Source organism: Aulostomus chinensis, chromosome 8, assembly GCF_037954235.1.
Source record: "Aulostomus chinensis isolate RoL2024-O1b breed Wild chromosome 8, RoL_Achi_v1.0, whole genome shotgun sequence".
Taxonomy (NCBI): Eukaryota; Metazoa; Chordata; class Actinopteri; order Syngnathiformes; family Aulostomidae; genus Aulostomus; species Aulostomus chinensis.
The window spans coordinates 15,274,616-15,293,539 of NC_141327.1; the positions used below are offsets into that span (position 1 = coordinate 15,274,616).

Below are 18,924 nucleotides of genomic sequence, written 5' to 3' on the forward strand. Positions count from 1 at the left end.
ATGCTTGTAAATACTTTGGCAGGACAAAGGTGTAAACACAGAGGCTGTCAACACAATTTATAGAGTTCAGGCAGAATAAATCTGTGTTTTTATAGCATTCACATAGGTACACACACTGAATGCTACTGTAGGGCATGACTGAGCCTCCAGCTGTGAATTTTGGATTATGGATTATTTGGATTTTAGCAGAATAACTAATAAAGCATTCACAGAGTACATGGTCACCCCCCTGCATCCGGTATAGTGGGTTTAGAAATCCAGTTTAAGGTCAAAACTAAATATGTCTACATAAGCGTGTGGACTTTAGTGTTCATATGAAGTCAGGTCTTAAATCCCTGCAGACTCGTTCATCACATACACTTACAGCTCTATTCATCAACAACAAAAAATGAGCACAAGCATGCGAGAATGCACATGAATGGAGTCAAACCCTGTGGAAGCCTGTGAAATGGATTGTTAATCTGAGTCTGTCGCTCTAGCCACACACTCACAGCGTGACATATCACTTTCACCAAACTCTGGACAGTGTGTTTGATATGAGAGAGGTGTGTGTGTGTGTGTGTGTGTGTGTGTGTGTGTGTGTGTGTGTGTGTGTGTGTGTGTGTGTGTGTGTGTGGTGGGGTAAATCATCCTCCTGCAGTAAAGGGCAAGAGAGCGCTGTTGGGATGTCTGAGTTGTAACTTCAGCTATGATGCATAGGATGATAGCTAGTCATCATCATGCTTATCCCGTTTCGGGTCACAAGTGGATGGGAGCTAATCCCAGGTGTCATCGGGTGAGATGCAGGGTGCACCCTGGACAGGTCGGCTGTCCACAACTAGGCTCACATATACCCCTTTCACACTGAAACACGCATGTCAAAGTGGGTTTTTGTACCCACGTTTGCTCGGCATTCGGACGCATTCAAGCTTCCAGCAGACGCGGGTCTGAGCTCCCGCTGTGAAGGCTGTGTGCCTGTGTTTTTCTCTCTCGTACCTCATCGCGCTGACGTCATCATTTCACATAAAAGTGCACCGGAACACTGAGAGGTAAACAAACAACAGCATGGACAACAGCAATTTTGTCTCTTTTGCAAAACATACAAACTCAGCGAGTGAGATGAGTGAGCAGCTCTTGCAGTGCAGCCCAGCCCAGTTTTTAGCGCCTGAGCCTGAAGGTACTTCAGGCTCAGGCGCTATTATGTTGGCTCGTTTTATATTAATTTTTTTTCCCAGAGCTTCCATAATGACAGCATGACAGGCAGCACAGTGACAAAATCAGAATACGACAGGAAGGTTGATCTACGTCAACAGATCATATCCCGGGAAACCTGAGACAACTCGGGTTGCCTTTTTCACACTGCAGGAGAGCCGAGTAGAGCCGTGGCGAGCCGCTAAACACCCGGGTCACTTGAAGGTTCAGTGGATGCGGGTCGAAATGGCAAGTTGACCCTTTCAGAGTGCCCACCTGTGTTCATCCGCGTTTTTGGTGCAGTGTGAAAGGGGCTATATAGAGACAGACAACCACTCACACTCACCCAGAGAGAAGCCACCCAGGCTTAGGGAGAACATCCACACTCTGCACAGAAAGGTCCCAGCCAGCTGGCAGATGGGACCCAGATCCTTCTTGCACCACCATGCTGCCCTGGGATGATGGCTAGCATTCACAATCAAACCAGGAGTTGTGTGTGTGTGTGTGTGTGTGTGTACTTATGTATCTATGTCTTTGTACATGCATCTTCTCGTTTCTATGATGCAAATGTATGTAACGTCTAAAAAATGCTATGCAGACCTGTTAACAGGAGCAAATTTATGGACTTCACCTGATATTTGGGTCAAATAACCCCCCCCCCCCACACACACACACACAGTCTCAGTCCACTATATTTGGTTCACACCAGATTTCAATTCAACCAAAATAAACAAGACAAGTGTGAAGACTCCTTTAGCTTGCAGCTCAAAAATACATTTTCGTCAACAGCACTTTGGCTGAGTACATCTTTTAACTGAGATACTGATTTAAGAAATTAAAGTGACATAAACTGTCAACTTAAATTTTTCAGAGTAAACTGATGATGTCAAGGTATTCTTTTTCCTGGAGTAAACTAACCTAGGATGTGATTCAGCACATTAGTACATGCTTTGTACTGCCATCACAGCCCCGGCATCACATAGGCAATGTTTTCCAGAGTTGAATCCTTTAAAAAAGAAACATAAAAAGACACACACACACACACACACACACACACACACACACACACACACACACACACACACACTTGGGTCAGTCATATGAGTACATAGAAACTTAGTTTACAGTATTTGGTGTGTACATCACTTACCAGTGTGTGTTCAGTGCTGCTCCTGAGCTCAGGTATTTGTGAGGTGAGGCAGATTAACGGAGCAAGCGCACACAGCAGAGAGTCCAAGAGCAGATACAAGCTACGGGACACACACACCGTCTTCTGCAGAGACAGAGACACACGATTGCCACACATTCTTCAGAAGCAGAATTAACTTCATCCATGTGTCAGCCTGGCACCCTGCAGACACATTTGTGACTAATTTGTCTGATATTTTTCCGTGAATAACTTCAGCTACCTAAACTAAAGAATATTCACTGAAAAAAATATAAATATGCAAATGTTGTGTTGCAGTGGAACGACAAGACACAAACTGTCTCTTGCATTCTCAGTCTCTGTGCATGCATGCACCCTAAACCACAGTTGGCTTCAAAACTAGTTTTGATGTCATAAACTGGAGCTTGTACATACATGTCTGAAACGTGTCGAGCACAGGATCAAGCAGATGGAGGTGAGGACTGGTTTGTAGGGTTAAACTCCACAGAGATTGTTGAACATGGTGGAAAAGAGATGACTTCAAGTCATTAACCTTCCATCACTTTATACTTCAGAGACTAAACCTAAATAAATCTGTCCAAACCGCTGCTGGTGTGTCATGTTTCCCTTCAGTTGTACTACTTTTGGATTAAAAATAAAATCATGCTACCTCTGATGTTGAAACATTTTTCAGCTCCAAACTGCTAAATTTGATTTTTTTTCCCCAGAATTATTAAAACTTAATAAACACTGCGAATGAGTCTCTGGAGGTCCAGTGTGGTACGGAGAGCTCACTTTCCTCTAGACGTGGTGTGTTGTGTAGCAGATAAAAAATAGGGATTATAAAATATTTGTTTAAGACATAAGACTCACCCCATGACATCAACTAACATTTATTCCCACTGTCTCATCAGAGGACTGTGATAAATCTGTCTACTCACACTTGTCTCCAGAAGGTGGTGTCCAATCAGGGACAAGGACTCCCCCAGGAGGTGCAGGTGAGCAGCAGCACTCACAGGATACTTGTCACAGTGGTCAGGACTCCTGGAGGAGGAGCTGAGGGAGTCCCAGGCTGAACCCACAGGTCCGCACATGGAGGTGATGACACCAGCTGGGTCAGTCACAGGGCCAGACACCACAGGCCCAAGCGTGGAGGTCATCCAGGTGGTGGTGGCTAAACTGGGAGAGGATGTGAGGGGACCAGGCCAGAGGGGTACTGGAGTGGTGAGTGGGTCGTCTGCTACGGTGTCATCATGATACATCCAGGACTCCAATACGGAGGCCGGATGTGCCTGGTCAGAAGAGAACAGTTGATTGTGGTGATGAAATTACCTGATCAATGCTGCTCTCTAGTGGACAACATGGACACAACACATCTTGTGTTTTCATGTTACCAACAACAGGTTTTCAGGTGTAACAATGGATATTAGAAGCACAGAATTAATCACATGTAGTTTTAATGTCTCTGGCACATAAACAGGTCTTCAGAGCTCAGGACAGCACAGTCGTGACCTTTTCAGGGTTGGCAACGTTTCCTTTTTGTTCATTTTTTGTTGTTGAAGAAATACAAAGAGCTCAGTCAAACCAAAATGTTATTCAACCTCAAATATGAATGTTTAACAAAGGGAAGGGGGGTCATTTCTTTGAGGGAGGAAAAAGTGTGTGCAAGGACTTAAGTCAGAGCGAAGGTGGACCATGTGGTGATTTGAGCATCCTGTCTTGCTGCTCAAGCAGCAGCATGCATGAACACATGAGTAACGTCCTGAGTGAAGATCATCAGTGCTGCAGATCTCCCCTGATGAACAAGAAAGTTTGTTCTAGAACGCGTCGGAGGGTCAGGAATTGATTTTCAATCCATCATCAACCTGAAACACTCCAACTATCTACCTGCGTCACCTCGGCCTTGTCTCAGAGTATTTGACACCTTGTGCCTGGGGACCCTCGTAGTTTCCTGAATTGGAAATGGAGCAGAATGATTGGCTTTACACCAGCGACAGCCAGCGTCCGGAGGTTTATGTTGTCATGTTGGCGGTTTCCTTCTCATTAACGTGATACCTCCTGAACGCCTTGACGGACTGAAGACAAATTGGCACTGAGCCTCAAGAATGAGCCGAGGGCCCTGGCGCGGTGTCCTGGACTGCCACCACTCCGGACAATGGGAGGATGCTGGGGGACGTCTGAGGGATGGGGGCTGACCTCCTTGATGCTGATCAAACTGGGGGCCCTGACCACAGGCTGCTGGCTGGGGGTTCTGCTGTGCACTGGGGGCCTGGGCCCTTCCTGCCCTCGCACTGCGCGGTGGTGGGCCCTCTGCCCGGATCTCCGGACAGTGCCCCTTGGTGCTCCAATCTGACCCCTGGACCAGGGAGGCTAGACTCCCTGTCGGCTGGTTGCAGTGGTGACGGGGTGGTCAGGGGGCCAGTCTGGAAGTTGGCCCCCTGCAGGTCTGGCCCATTCCTCAGCCCCTCTCATTGCCTCTCTGTCCCATCACATCACATCTTCTGTGTCACTCGGCCTTGAGGGGCTGGACCCCCCATTTTTAATCACATAGTAGACATTTAGGGCTTGGGGGAGTGCATGAGGATGTACTGGGAAACTCTGCCGTCTGCAACCGGCGGGGCTCCCATGCCCTGGGTGCCTCCGCCAATTTTAACCACATTCTAGTCATCCACATCATCACATCTACATTCCCATGCACAACACGCACCCTGCACACATGTTGGGATGGGGGGGCAGCTGGGGCAGGGAGTGGGTCCAGTGCTGCCTCCTTTGCTAACTACACCATTGCAGGCCTGGGGGCCTGGCTGGGGCTCTTTGGGGGGGGGGGGGTGGTCCTCTTCCCGGCGTGGTGGTTGGGCTGGGGTTGGTCACGGGCCCTGCTGTTGTGCGGTGGATCGCTCGCTGGCAGTTTCACTAAGTCTGAGGTGCCCTGGACCGTATCAGCTTCTATGGAGTGCTCAGCCCCTGTATGGAGGAAGATGAGAGTATGATTGTTTTGTCCGGGGGTGGCGGTCCTGGGCGTGCGTGCCTTCGACTCACCCCAGCGGGTGGGCTGGGCTTCTGGGGGGAGTGGGGGGTCCCGGTTGGCTGGCTGGTGGTGCCCTATAGCCTGAAGCCCGCCTGCTCTGGGGGGAGGGGGAGAACAGGGGATGAGTAGAGGGGATGGGGATCGTGGGTTGGGGGGGGGTAGCTCTGTTCGGGGGTGGTGGGCCTGGTCGTTGTGGTGAGCTGTGGCTGCCCCGCCTGGGTGTGGGGTGTGGGTGGGTGTCGGCCTCGCCGCTGGCGGACCTCTTGGGGGGCTCTGGTCGGGTCTCAGGTCAGAGGGGCCCTGTACCCCTGGGCTCTGCTCATGCTGTGGGGGGGGGGGGGGGGGGTGTTGCCCGGCGGGACTGCGATCATCTCTGCCCCGTCTCTCTGTGGGCTGCTTCTGGGTGGGGGTTGCAGCTCCTATGCTTTCCTATGGGTCCTGGCATGGGTTGGGCCTATGGCTGTTTCCTGGGGGAGGGGTGGCCTGGGGCTCCCCATGTCCTGGGTGTTTCTGGGTGCTCTGGTGACCTGGTCCTGACCTACCTGCTATCCTGGACTGGGGGTGCGATGTCCTGGCCCCCCCACATCAGCTACAGCCAGCTACGCACAGCATCCAAGACAAACCGTAGCACACACACATACACACACACGCGTATACACACATACACGCATGGAGCGCACAACTGACCCATAAACACACACTCAGACATTTATCTTAAAATTATATTAAACCAAATAAGCCTACACCGGAAATTCTGCAACCAATGTTTTTGTTTTGTTTTTTTGTTTCTTTTTCTTTGTTTGTTTGTTTTTTGTGTTTTTTGTTGTTGTTGTTTTTTTCTGCTATTGCTGTTGTTGTTTTTGTCTCCCCCCTCCCCCTTGTCTTCCATATCCTGTCCCTGTCCTCTCTTCCTGTCCACTCCTGAGCCTCAGTCCGGTAGCTTCATCAATGTACCATTCCTAATAAAGTTAAACACAGATGGCGATAGGAGGAGTTTATCAGATTCCTCCTATGCAGAATAAAACTGCTTCAGTACAACAAGGCACCAGGAACATCGATGCTGCTTGCCCCAGCGACTGAACAGGACAGGTTAAAAAAAAAAAAAAAAAAAAAGAATGAGCCGAAAGGTCCGTGCTGTTGTGACAGGCACACTTCACGGAGGCACACGACCACAGTGGAGCTTTTCTAGTTCTCAAGCATTTGGTGGTAATTTCTTTTCTTTTTTTTTTTAAATTCTCTTCTTCAAGGATTTTTGCAACCCTTTCGATTTTTCCATTTAAGACATTTGACATCCGAACAGCATTTACAGTTAATGACTTCTCGTACAACTTCTCATACTCCATTTGGGCTCAATTTTAAGCAAGTTAACATTAAAATAAGTGACAAAATGTGTAGATGACTCACTGCACATTTACTCAATCTGAGGCTCCCTCACCTCCTCTCCTCTCTGCCCACATTTCTCCTCTGACACACAGACTGCATCTGCAGGTGGGAGCGACTCCACTCTGCGAAGTTCCTGCTCAGCTCCATTATCACCTGCAATTAACGGCAGTTTTTATGGAACAATAAAGTCATTCTGGTCGTTCTTGCTCTCGCACATCTACCTTTCGTCAACTAAAACAATCCAATAAAATCCAAATAATCACCATGAATAAGGGAGATAAGCCTATTATGCAACCAGTCATCACCTACGACAATCAAAGACTTTAAGACAATCGGAGTCTGCAGCTCTGATTCAACCGTCCTGAATGATCCGTGGAACAGGAGGATTACGCGTCATAGTGGTTTTCACTGGAATCGTTTCACTGTTTACCAGGGAAATATTACTCACGATGGATAATTGTGAGCCAAAGTATTCGTCATCTACATGTCCAAGAGCACCTCCAACCTTACCACATTGTTGGCTTTCCTTGAGGGATTCCTCTGAGTCCTGAAACAGGTGAAAAACATCTCTGAGAAATAAGAACACCACTCATTTTTGCACAACATGAATATATAATGCATTATAATATACATTGAGCTGCACGGGAAATTTATTTCACAGAATATTAGTTGCATTACTAATAATCATGTGTTTCGCCATGTTAGACCAGTGCTGCAGAGTCTGAGCTGCACCCATAAACCTAAAAAAATGCTGACATGCCACAGAGAAGAACAGTTCAGAGTCCACGGTTCTGCAACTGTTGTCACAAGAAGTCAGAGCAACATTGACACCGGTGAACTCAAACATGGCCCGAAAACACACGGACCTACATTCACTGCATTTGTAGGGAAAAGACTATTTCAAAAGGCTCAAAATCCACCTTGCGAAGCCTCTTGGTGTCACAATCCTCTGGTTCGTCTAGGTCGTACACGTTTGTAAGAAATTCTGTGTAGGATCTTCTCATGTCTCTTTGCTTTGGTGCATTCACTGACTCTCCGTCCATCTAAGCAGGAATGAGAGGAAGAGTGGCTCAAACATTCAAGAAAATATGTTCTAGTTGACACTACAAGCCTGGTTTGTCTTGGTCGGAGTGCCAGGTCAGAAACAACTGGTAACTGTGTGTATTTTGTCATGAGCGATGTGTTTGTTATATCACGGCAAACATTTAGTCAAAATATGGCACCTTCAATTAATCATTAACTCCAATTTCCGACTGATTAACAAGCCGTTAGCTGGACTGTTCAAAACGTCTCACACGTGACTGCCTAAAACTGGCAAGTGAAATTCAAATTACCCAACTTTATAATAATGGGCTGTAAAAAAAAAAAGGAAAAAAAAGTGTTGCGACACTTCATTCGAAGTCTGTCGTGCGTGTGCGTGTGCTAGTCAAAGCTGCGTCTAAAAAAAAATGGCGAAACACTTTAATTTAACTCCTGTGAGAAGACTGGCGGTCAGGTTTAGTCCATCGAGGTTCACATGCCGGAGACTGACTAACCTGCTTGAACCGTGTAGACTGCTGACTAACGTTTAGGCGTCCCTCGCTCAGCGAGTCTTTCTGCTGAGTCACGGTAAGCGCTCGACAGCGGGGGCGTGTTTTCCTCCTCACGTAGTTGTCAGACTTAATTATTGTTTGAGAATACTGATTTTTTTAAAGCTTTTTCTTGACTATACAAACGATTATTATCTTGATGTTATGTCATCAAACTAAATCTATTTGAGTGGCTCAGTTCAGAACGTTATATTTTCGTCTGGTGCTTGTTTCATCCTCTGGTCCCTTCAGTTATAATCGAGGTGACATTTGCTATTTCATTATTTTCACTCAGTGTCACAGAAATTACAGACTTTCCACAACATTAAATAAGATTCAAGGTTTGGTTTGGACGAACCATGAATACATCTCATTTTGATGCTGCTGATCTGGTCTGTGCGTCTAAAGTGGGTCCAGTATTTCTTGATTCTGTAGCAACGGCTCCAGTTTTCAAAGAGTGGACAACAGAACAGTTCTGTTCTGGTTCCAGTAGAAAATTTCCACAGCTTTTTGTGCTTATGTATGATTTTTTTTTTTAGACCAGTAAAGACCTGTAGTCTCTGGGTTTGTTGTCAAATTGAATAAAATAGAAAATGAAAGTATATTCAGTCAGTTGCCCCACAATGCATTGCTTCTCCACCATGGTGGATTTTGAGTTTGAGACTTTTCACTGTTTAACTCTTAATTTGTAACTTCATAAAAATATGGGAATAATATGCACATTTTTTTGTACTGATTTAGATTCCCAATGTGTTCACCCTGGACGGGTCGCCAGTCCATCGGGAGCAATTAGGGGTTCAGTATCTTGCTCAAGGGTACTAGGACATGGTCAATGGGAAAAGTGAGGATCAAACCAGCGACCCTTTGGTTGCTAGACGGCCGCTCTACCTCTGAGCCACACCGCCTCCTCTGACTCTGTTGTCCATGTTGGGATACCATCATCTTCAGATGCGGTGCCAACAATAGGGGCAAGACTTCATCCCCCAGCATCGCTGCACAACCTCTCTAAAGCTACTGAGGCTCACTGGGAGTAAAAACGCTGCTGCCACAGTGCAAAGATCCAGAGGAAAAAATATGAACTCCCAAGCGTTTCTAAGGGTCACGTAAGAGCAGTGTTTACTGTACTGCACGTTCTCATGCTGTTCATCTATTTCATAATTTTACTTCTCCTTTCTTTCTTCCTTCTTTTGGTATCATGTTGTTCAAAGTTAGTTTAAAAAAGCTACGAGCGCAAATTCACAGAAGAAACATTTCGAAAATGGCCACTGCAAAAAGCAGCAGGGGGTGGTTCATCATGAGATGAGCACAGCACTTCTGAAGATATTTGACACAACTTATTTTCAGTGAAAAAAGAGGCTGCATCGCCAACTCACCTCTGACCGTCTTTCTGTCGTTTGTTTGTGTCGGTGTACGGTTCTGCTCTTTCAGTTTCTTTGGTTTTGTTAACTAATCATTGGTTTGTTTTTGTTTTTTCAGAGAAACTAAGTTCACTTTTGAATTTTTTTTGTGAATGCTCAGATGACATAATTTGAATGGTCTTGTGAAACCCCAGAAACAATGGAAAAATATCAATTTACACATCAAGTTCACAAACCTGACGACTACGGGGTCAGAATGTGGAAACTTCACCGCCCGTATCTGGGTTGTTTTTTCTTTCTTCTTCTACTGACTATAAAAATGTTGTTAACTCATCTCTCCCTCTTTAAACTTGCTGGTGACTGTTCTCATTTGTTTGCTGGTGTGTTGTCTCAACAGTCATGGGATTGTTCCTATTAGTCATTGTTTCAAAATTTCTCTGACCTTCATGTTTTCCTGACTCCCCCTCCCCCTCCTCCCCTTCCTCCTCCTCCTCCTCCTGTGGTGGAATTTGCACAGTCATGTTAAGCTCTCTGCCTTGCTTCCATGATCCCTGCCTCAACACTTCCTGACTTTTCTTAAACTTGCTGCATCATGTTAACTCTCAAGTCCCTCCCCTACTGTTCCTGCTGAAGTTGCTGGATCATGTTTAGCTGAGGCTTTGTGACTGATGCGGAGTTCCTGTTTCATTCAGCCGGTGGGAGGGAGAACACACAGACGAGGATTATATAAAAGCGCAGCAGGGCTGAAGACAGAGCACACACTGTACGGGACATCAGGAGTAAATCACTGACAACACACAGCGCACGACTACAACTACAAACTGGTGAGTCTGTAAACTGGCTTCTGTATTGCTACTTCACACTCGGCACTTTGTAAAAGTTGACCACCACTGAACCATTATTTACATCCTATTGATTTGATTTTCTTCAGAGCCACAATGGAGAAGTGTCCAGTGACAGCAGAACAGTTGACTGACAGGTAAGAATAAATTTATTATCTAGATGAATCCTTCTTCCCGTGGCTCGTACCCGATAGACCACTTGAGACTAAAATGCCCACTGGTGATTCGACCCTGGAGCAGAAGCAGAAGTGTTTGAGTCGCTAAGGCGCTGCATCGGCATTAGCAGGAGCTGAAACGTGCCACTCTTTTATCAGCTGCATCAGATAAATGTGTTTGAACTGTGGAATCCTGGACGTTTAGTTCACCTACTTTTGTGAGCCTGGACCTGGATCAGACTGCTCAGCAAGTACCTGCTGCTCCTATAATTTCATTTCACTTTTGGTTCACTTTCCTCTGCAGTGATCTATCAGAGCAAATCAAAAATGTGACCAAGGACAGCCACATCAGGGCCGAGAACACGGAGATCATGCTGAGCTTCCAGAAAGGTCAAGTCACCCTGCCGCAGTATAAGGTAATATACGGTAATATTTTGCATGAAGAATTGGTAGTTTCCTGCGCATCGGTCTGACACCAGTTCTCCTCCTCTTCCTTAGTTGCTCCTGAGTTCGCTGTATGAGATCTACAGGACCTTGGAGGAAGAGATGGACAGGAACTGCAACCATCCAAGCGTTGCACCCATTTACTTCCCAGCTGAACTGAGCAGGCTGGAGTCCATTGAGAAAGATCTGGAATACTTCTGCGGTCAGGACTGGAGAGAGAAGATCGTTGTCCCTGCGGCTACCAAAAGATACTCCCACCGACTCCGACAGGTGGGTTTCACACCGGCACACACCACATCTGGGATCATTTTGGTGATGCTCATCAAAGATTCTGCTTCTGGTCTCAGATTGGCAGAGAGAACCCTGAATATCTGCTGGCCCACGCTTATACACGCTACCTGGGTGACCTGTCTGGAGGGCAGGTCCTGGGTCGTATCGCCCAGAAGTCCATGGGCTTGAAGAGCGGTGAGGGTCTGTCATTTTTTGCCTTCCCGGGCGTCTCCAGTCCAAACCTGTTCAAACAACTCTATCGCAGTCGGATGAACAGTGTGGAGCTGACGATGGAGGAGAAGAACGGAGTGCTGGAGGAAGCAGTCAGAGCCTTTGAGCTAAACATCCAGGTGAGAGATCTGTGCGAGGCAAGAAAGACGATGCAGTCCGGCCACCTCAACCTTCGCGAACAGCTGACGGATGATTTTATCATTTCCTTTCCAGGTGTTTGAAGATTTACAGAAGATGTTGAGCATCACAGAGAACGAGCTGCCAAGTTGTTCTGTAAACGGCAAACTAGCAAATACATCGTCGCTCAATATCCCGGGGACCAAGATCAACTCTTCTCCACTGCTCAGGATGGTGCTGGGGCTCTTTGTGGCTCTGGCTACTGTCAGTATGGGAATCTATGTGTTTTAGAGACCTCTCGCTCGCTCACTCTCTCTCTCACACACACACACACACACACACACACACAGACAGACAGACAGGCAGTATTCATCTTTTAAATCAGATTCATTCTGTAAATAGGACATATGTGTGAAGTTTACACCTTGTTATGATTCTTTAGATTTTCCTGCCCATGAATCACTGACAATGCGATGCATTATGTTTGTAATTTTCATTCTGTAATGCCAGTGAAAATTTCTTCAAGTAACAATTAAATTGTTATTTTGTAACTTTTCAAAACTGTTCGACAAAATGTGCAATATATTATCTGTGTAAGTATGTGGACTTTTTAATAAAATATTTTGTTCAAAAGATATGCTTTTAGTGGCTTTTTTCATACATGGCACTTTCTTGTCATGGGACTTCTCCATGTTGCCTTTTAGTGACATGACTTTTCTACATCAGCATTTATTTGTATTACTGCAGAAAATAAACTGAGACTTAAAATTCTCCGTTTCAGAATTTAATCTCAACAAATTAAAACTACTTTGGTTATTTCTGACGCGTGAACGCAGTTGAAACAGGATCCCATATTTTACACTTCTGTCAACTTTTGGCTTCAACACAAACCGACGACACGTCACGCTGGTGTAAAACTTCCTATTAGCTTTTATTGTGGTTGCAAAACTTTCCTCCTCGTGAAACCACCACACGTTGCACATATTACAAATTAAAACACAAAAACGATTGTTAACAGCAACCAGAGGGGAGGGGCGGGAGGGGGGGGGGGGGGGTATCTGGCATCATCATCATCATCTTAGGCCTATTTCATGGTGACATGTACAGTGCTGGTGTTTGTCTCCCCCTAGAGGACAACTCATAGAAACACAAGAGTAATGCCAGAAATGATTGTACTTCACAGGAATCGGCTTACCTCAACCTTTAAAGGCACAGGAGCCTGAGAAATCACGACTTGTCCGATTTGGATCTTGAAAAAACATGCGAGATACATTCCAGTCTGCTGCTGTAGCACCTTCAGCGCGTTTGTGCTCTACATTACGCAGTCAGTTAATAAGATAAGAGCTTTCGAAGGCAGGTATGCACAAATATAGTTTACACACAGCAGGGTCAGTCTCCAACCACATGCACGCATATCAAAACTCACAATCATCAACACAATGTAGAAGGTGCCAGATTTTGGGGGGGGGGGGGGGGGGGGTATCCCAAAGGTGCTTTTAGGGGGGAGGGGGGATTGCACAGCAGATGTCGGTAAACAATGAAGACTTACTGTATGATAAACAGAGGGTTTAACCCCGAGGCAGAGCAGAGGAGAGGGTTGGCATCGTAGAAAGGCGAAAGAGTTTGATAAGAGCAGCTTCAAAGGGAAAAAACCCACTAGAGAACAGAGCACAAAAACTCACCAAGTGAAGTGTAACTCATGAATATCGTCTGAAGGCGAAATGAGACCATGTGACGGGACCTCAGAGCTTATCTTTGTTCACAATCATTACATTTTCTGCCGTCTGTGTGTCACCTGAATCCTAAATTCACTTCATGTTTTCGCTCGTATTTCTGAACAAGGTTTAGGGATGCACGATAAAGTCGTCAGCAGATATCGGTCCGTTCGTTTTTCTTAATAAGGAAGGGGAAAAAAAGAAGAAAGGGACGTTTTCCGATTGATTTGGACGTAAAGTGAAATTTTTCAAGCTTCTGTGTGTTTTTCAGTCTGCACAACATGAACATCGTGGCGACTACTAACCATGACATCAGTAAATATAGGTTTTGATATAAAAGCCAAAAAAAAAGCAATATCATGCATCCCTAACAACAACGCTCATCAATGTATTCTCTCCAATGATATTACATATTGCACATTAAAGGGGAAAGTATGTTATTGATGACATGCATCTAATTAGTATAAAAATCCCAAAAGAAAATAGACTATGACTCATACAAACGTGAAATTACTTTGGAGTAATGTTTTGCTACTTGTATAGTTTTCCATATTCTTCGTCTAGCTTCATTTGGCACGCTGTCCTACTGTAGAAGGCAAAAAGTTTCCGCATATGTAAATATGTCCTGTGACGTACAGTCTCAACATCTGGATGCGTCCTAACACAACCAAAACACACGCATAATGCCGCGTTACCTCGACTACCTGTTTGAACAGCTAGGACAGTTTCAGCTAAAGAAAAGGTGCAGTTACTTTTAGGCAGGAGCAGCCGCCAAGGGGGGGTTGGGTTGGGGTGGGGTGGCGGCGGCCGCTCAGTTGGTTTCGTAAGTGGACAGCAGCGCTGCGTCAACTGGCTCCATGCAGGAGGGGCAGGTGAAGGAGCGCATCAGCCAGGGGTCAATGCAGTCCACGTGGTAGATGTGAAGGCAGGGCAAGAACCGGATGGGATCGCCGTACTCAAAATCCATCATGCAGATCACACACCTGGAAGAGAGAGCGAGACCAACTCAGACCAGGTGACTGACTCGCACATGTCCTACCACATGCAAACATCAAATACTCAGGTGCGCATTACTGAAAACAAATATTGATCACCTCCTCGTTTATCTAGACGCTGTACTTAACCGGCTCCATGTTTTACATTTACACATTTATACACAAAACCCCGGGGTCGACCAGTTTTACGAGCTAATGTGTCAGTCACTGACAGGGGAAAGACAACAGGGTGAAACATTCTGTATGTTGGGGTCCAGTGATTCGTTCCTACATTCATCCTCATGTTGCAGCTAATTTACTGGTAAACTTCAATCCTGACACCACATTTAATTAAAAATAGAGGTTTAGTAAATGAGCTAATTAGCAGCCTGATATGAAATGTTCCCATCCCAACCCACCTGAGAGAACTGCACATTTATCTATTTATTGCAGGATGCCAAACGGGAAGTAAGATAATAATCCACTGACATGTTATTAAATAGCAGCAAACTCACTCTTTGACTTTCTTGTCAGAGGAATCAGAACCCGGGTCGAAGATGCCTCGGGGGAGGTGATGTATGAGACCGATGCGCTGGGCGATGCGGACCTGCTCCTCCTCAGTTAGTTGGCTCGCCAGGCGACTCTCACCAGGGGTGGGGTGGTACACTGGCACTGCACGAGTGTGCTCCTGGAGGGGAGACAACACGCATCAGTCCTCTTTGGAGGGAGATTTGGGAGCAACAGCAGCTGATACAGGCTGGCTTAGTCCATAAAGATTCACGATGAAACACACACACACACACACACACACACACACACACACACAAACATATATGTATACATACATACATACGTATGATGTATAATCACACACACGCACACATATTTTATATCTCGATGTATTCTGGTATTTTTCCGGAGTGAGTGACATTTGAAGGAAGGAAATGTGGTAATTATGGTATTACATTGATTCAACACACACACACGATGGTATTCCGTGCGTGAGGGGGGAGTTTTCACCTGACGAGCCGGGCTGCTCACCTGGTAGGGCGGCGGGGGTTCTCCGGGTAAACTGCCTCCCTCAGACTCGTTCAACAGCGACAGATCATCCGCACCTTGCGCAAACAAACAGTTCCCCATTGAACCGAGACCACCATGAGAGAGTGTCGACTGGTTTCTGAGGGATAACAGGACACTTGTCGGGTGTCAAGTGGAGACGAGAGAGAATTAACTTGACGTTAGCTTAGCTTAGCTAGCTTGCTGTTAGTTTGCTGTCTTTCCACAACGAGGTTGATGGAGAGTCGCGCACTTAACTGAATAAAGTGTAAATATTGTGCGGTACCATGGCGGGTAAAACAGTTAGTGACCCGGATTTTTTTTTTTACCGTAATAGCGAGTTTCTTCTTCTTTACCGTTATATCCTTTTTGTTTACAAAATACTGCCCGGAAGTCGTCAGTAAAGATATCTTCTTCTATAAGAAAATGGCGGTTGGCAAAAAAAGCGATATGGCGCACTGCCGCCACCGGTTGGTATGGAAAAGTAAATGTAATGTAACTGTCTCTTCAGCAGCAGCAACAACAACAACAACAACAACAACAACAACAACAACAATAATAATAATAATAATAATAATAATAATAATAATAATAATAATAATAATAATAATAATAATAATAATAATGCAACCAGAAAATTCATTCAGAAATTCAGATATTAAAATATATGTATGTAGAAGACCCTCAACCTTCCAGACCGCCTTCAACTCTCAGTTTTCAGACTCAGGACTCCATGTTCTTGGGGCACCAGCATACACCATGTTTAAAGGCAAGGGAATGAATGAGAATGTTAATGGTTGCGAAGTTCATGAAGTCACAGTCAAAGATGTCTGTTAAGGCTGCTGGAGTTGAGAGTTCGATCTTGTGTTTGTCTTACGTGAAACCATTGAATGTAAACATATTTGCCAAAATACAGGCAAGGATATTCACTATTCCTGTTCATGATAGGTACATCAGGTAAGAGGTGAGAGGAATCAAAGCTATACTGTCAGTCTTCATACATCCAGCCTCACGCTCCTCTTCGTCCTCCTTCAGTGACTAATGTCTTTTGTAAAGCAGTCCAATAGAATCAGCCCTCCACTGGGCCCTAACCATGCAGCAGAACCATAATGAAAGCCTTCAAGTCCAAGAGAGAAGTCCCCCAAAGAATACTGAAGAACATTTGAAAATACGAACTATAAATCTCCCAACATGTAGGGTGCAGCTGCTCACCCACAGCTGCAAACCGGACCAGAGTGAGGAGAAATCCTGTCCCGTCCAGGAAACTGACCCCACACCACAGACCATCAATGACAGACAGCCAGATCACCCTTTCAACACATATCCAATTTATAACGCCTACTTATGACACATTTGGAAAACTGTATGTTTTGATTCTGACAGAATGGTTGACCATGACATTAATCATCTGCACAGCTTCCTGACTGAGGTGAAGCATCCATTCACAAGCTGCAGACGCTCTTTTGGATAACTTTAAAAACAAAAGTCCACATTTTCTATATTTAGTTAGTTCATATTTTCTCATAATTTGCCTTTGAGATGCTATTTGCAAAAAAAGCTTGAAAATATTGATTTTAGCACCACAGTTAGTCACATAAATGTTGAGTAAGCTCACTTTTGATTACATAGGAGTGAGTTTTGCAAATATTTATAAAGTTAACAGAAGGGTTTCACAGAAAATGGTTAAATGTACTTATACCTCTGGGGATAGCTCTCAGCATGTGAAAAAAAAAAAAACCACAATAATTTTTCTGGAATGTTCTCAGTATAAGCTTGGAGAAAACATTTTTAACCCGTATTATAAAGTGAGGGTGTTGAAAGACAAGGCTATACAGAAGGCTGCACTGCTCCAAGAAAAACATGCTGGTGAATAGAAGGATCCAGTAATTTTGGAGCTAAAACCACACCAGGGACTGAGAGGATATTGTCATCCTTCACTACGCTCCCAAAAGAATAATAAGATAAGATGAGAAAACTTGCAAATCAACAGGAGTTCTCCTTTGATGAGAATTAGCATCAAATGATGAACATTTAATAAGACAAAACATGCATGAAATGGAACTACAAATGTTAAATCTTCAGCGGACAAGAACAGGCATCGCAGCTGTAGCTTAGTAACAATGGTTAGCGGTGTAGGATTAAAAGGCTTGGCTTTTTGCAGCAGGAGGTGACGGGCAGGAGAAGAGCAAGGAGAGGGTCCTAACGAGGCAGGCAGCATCTTGTTAAACCCAATGTAGCCATGTTCCAAGCACATCCTGTTTTGTTATCTAACTTATTATTAATTAAACGATAATTAACACAAACATCATGGCGTATTAAAGAAGACTGGACACAATTGAGGATACCCTGAGGTAGTAAATGAAGTGGGATATAGGGTCAGTGTCTCGTGTTTTCCTACACGCTGTCCTGTCGGGAACTACAGACGTCGCCCCTTGTTGGCCATTAGAAAGAAAACAGGCTTACTGCAAATCACACATTAGTCTGAGAACATTTGTCTGTTCATCACAGTCACTTCTTATACACCCACAATGATGGCTTGGGTTTTTTTTTTTCATTGACGGAAATTAACTGAATTTTTAAAATGCACGTTTGGTTTTTCACTTATTTAAAATCAAACAAGAAGCTGCTTTTAACACGCACGCACGCGCATACACACACACACACACACACACACACACAGAGTTTTGTAGCCTTAGAGAATCCATAGGGCTAAACTTAAAGAGGCAAATATTTGATGTATTTACGATCCAATGAGTCAAATTTCAGATAGCAATAACTTCCTGTTATATCAAAAGCCATCTTTTTTTTTCATTGACGGAAATTAATTGAATGTTTAAAATGCACGTTTGTTTTTTCACTTATTTAAAATCAAACTAGAAGCTGCTTTAAACACACGCACACACACGCATACACACACACACACACAGAGTTTTGTAGCCTTAGAGAATCCACAGGGCTAAACTTAAAGAGGCAAATATTTGATGTACTGTATTTAAGATCCAATGAGTCATTCATTCATTCATCGTCTTCTGCTTATTCCTTACTAGTAAGGGTCGCGGTGGGGCTGGAGCCTATCCCAGCATCTACAGGCGAGAGGTGGGGTTCACCCTGGACAGGTCGCCAGTCCATCTTAGGACCAACACATAGAGACAGACAACCATTCACACTCACAGTCACACCTACAGTCAATTTAGAGTATCAATCAGCCTCGTCCTCTCTTGATGTCTTTGGACTGTGGGAGGAAGCTGGAGTACCAGAGAGAACCCACACAGGAACAGGGAGAACATGGAGACTCCACACAGAAAGATCCTGTGCCCGAGCTGGGACTCGAACCCGGAACCTTCTTGCTGTGAGGCGACAGTGCTGACCACTGCACCACCGTGCAGCCCGATCCAATGAGTCAAATAGTCAAATTTCTGATAGCAGTAACTTCCTGTTATATCAAAAGCCATCACATAGCACTGCA

At 45.0% G+C, this 18,924-nt stretch overlaps 3 protein-coding genes across 4 annotated transcripts; 1 reads left to right on the forward strand and 2 right to left on the reverse strand.

Annotated features, from left to right (window-relative positions):
• Positions 1 to 1,849: 1,849 nt before the first annotated feature.
• On the reverse strand, positions 1,850 to 8,330 carry hmgxb4b (HMG box domain containing 4b). Its single transcript, XM_086211187.1, has 7 exons — positions 8,264 to 8,330; positions 7,649 to 7,771; positions 7,239 to 7,275; positions 6,781 to 6,881; positions 3,259 to 3,609; positions 2,321 to 2,443; positions 1,850 to 2,176 (listed from the first exon to the last, which is right to left on the reverse strand). Exons 2-7 carry the CDS (start codon positions 7,769 to 7,771, stop codon positions 2,132 to 2,134), a joined length of 780 nt encoding a protein of 259 aa, XP_086067313.1. The 5' UTR covers positions 8,264 to 8,330; the 3' UTR covers positions 1,850 to 2,131.
• Positions 8,331 to 10,358: 2,028 nt separating this feature from the next.
• On the forward strand, positions 10,359 to 12,348 carry hmox1b (heme oxygenase 1b). The gene is made up of 6 exons (XM_086211186.1): positions 10,359 to 10,478; positions 10,586 to 10,633; positions 10,956 to 11,067; positions 11,150 to 11,365; positions 11,443 to 11,715; positions 11,810 to 12,348. Exons 2-6 carry the CDS (start codon positions 10,593 to 10,595, stop codon positions 12,002 to 12,004), a joined length of 837 nt encoding a protein of 278 aa, XP_086067312.1. The 5' UTR covers positions 10,359 to 10,478; positions 10,586 to 10,592; the 3' UTR covers positions 12,005 to 12,348.
• A 117-nt stretch (positions 12,349 to 12,465) lies between these two features.
• rnf11a (ring finger protein 11a) lies at positions 12,466 to 15,890 on the reverse strand. Of its 2 annotated transcripts, XM_086211189.1 has the most exons (4): positions 15,788 to 15,890; positions 15,444 to 15,579; positions 14,918 to 15,090; positions 12,466 to 14,411 (listed from the first exon to the last, which is right to left on the reverse strand). In XM_086211189.1, exons 2-4 carry the CDS (start codon positions 15,540 to 15,542, stop codon positions 14,240 to 14,242), a joined length of 444 nt encoding a protein of 147 aa, XP_086067315.1. In that variant the 5' UTR covers positions 15,543 to 15,579; positions 15,788 to 15,890; the 3' UTR covers positions 12,466 to 14,239. The 2 variants fall into 2 exon arrangements, with proteins under 2 accessions (XP_086067315.1, XP_086067314.1); XM_086211188.1 differs by having other exon boundaries at positions 12,467 to 14,411; positions 15,444 to 15,875.
• Between the last annotated feature and the right edge of the window lie 3,034 nt (positions 15,891 to 18,924).

Bases quoted from the DNA above. Each gene is read 5' to 3' on its own strand.
- hmox1b (XM_086211186.1), top strand. From the start codon at position 10,593: ATGGAGAAGTGTCCAGTGACAGCAGAACAGTTGACTGACAG. The intron at 11,366-11,442 runs GTGGGTTTCACA...TTCTGGTCTCAG, and splicing joins ACTCCCACCGACTCCGACAG to ATTGGCAGAGAGAACCCTGA. The intron at 11,716-11,809 runs GTGAGAGATCTG...TTTCCTTTCCAG, and splicing joins CCTTTGAGCTAAACATCCAG to GTGTTTGAAGATTTACAGAA.
- rnf11a (XM_086211189.1), bottom strand. From the start codon at position 15,542: ATGGGGAACTGTTTGTTTGCGCAAGGTGCGGATGATCTGTCGCTGTTG. The intron at 15,091-15,443 runs GTGAGCAGCCCG...TCTCCCCTCCAG, and splicing joins AACCCCCGCCGCCCTACCAG to GAGCACACTCGTGCAGTGCC. The intron at 14,412-14,917 runs GTGAGTTTGCTG...TCTCTCTTCCAG, and splicing joins TCTGACAAGAAAGTCAAAGA to GTGTGTGATCTGCATGATGG.
- hmgxb4b (XM_086211187.1), bottom strand. From the start codon at position 7,771: ATGGACGGAGAGTCAGTGAATGCACCAAAGCAAAGAGACATGAGAAGA. The intron at 6,882-7,238 runs GTAAGGTTGGAG...CGTTAATTGCAG, and splicing joins CAAGGAAAGCCAACAATGTG to GTGATAATGGAGCTGAGCAG. The intron at 2,177-2,320 runs GTAAGTGATGTA...TCTTTTTTAAAG, and splicing joins GCAGCACTGAACACACACTG to GATTCAACTCTGGAAAACAT.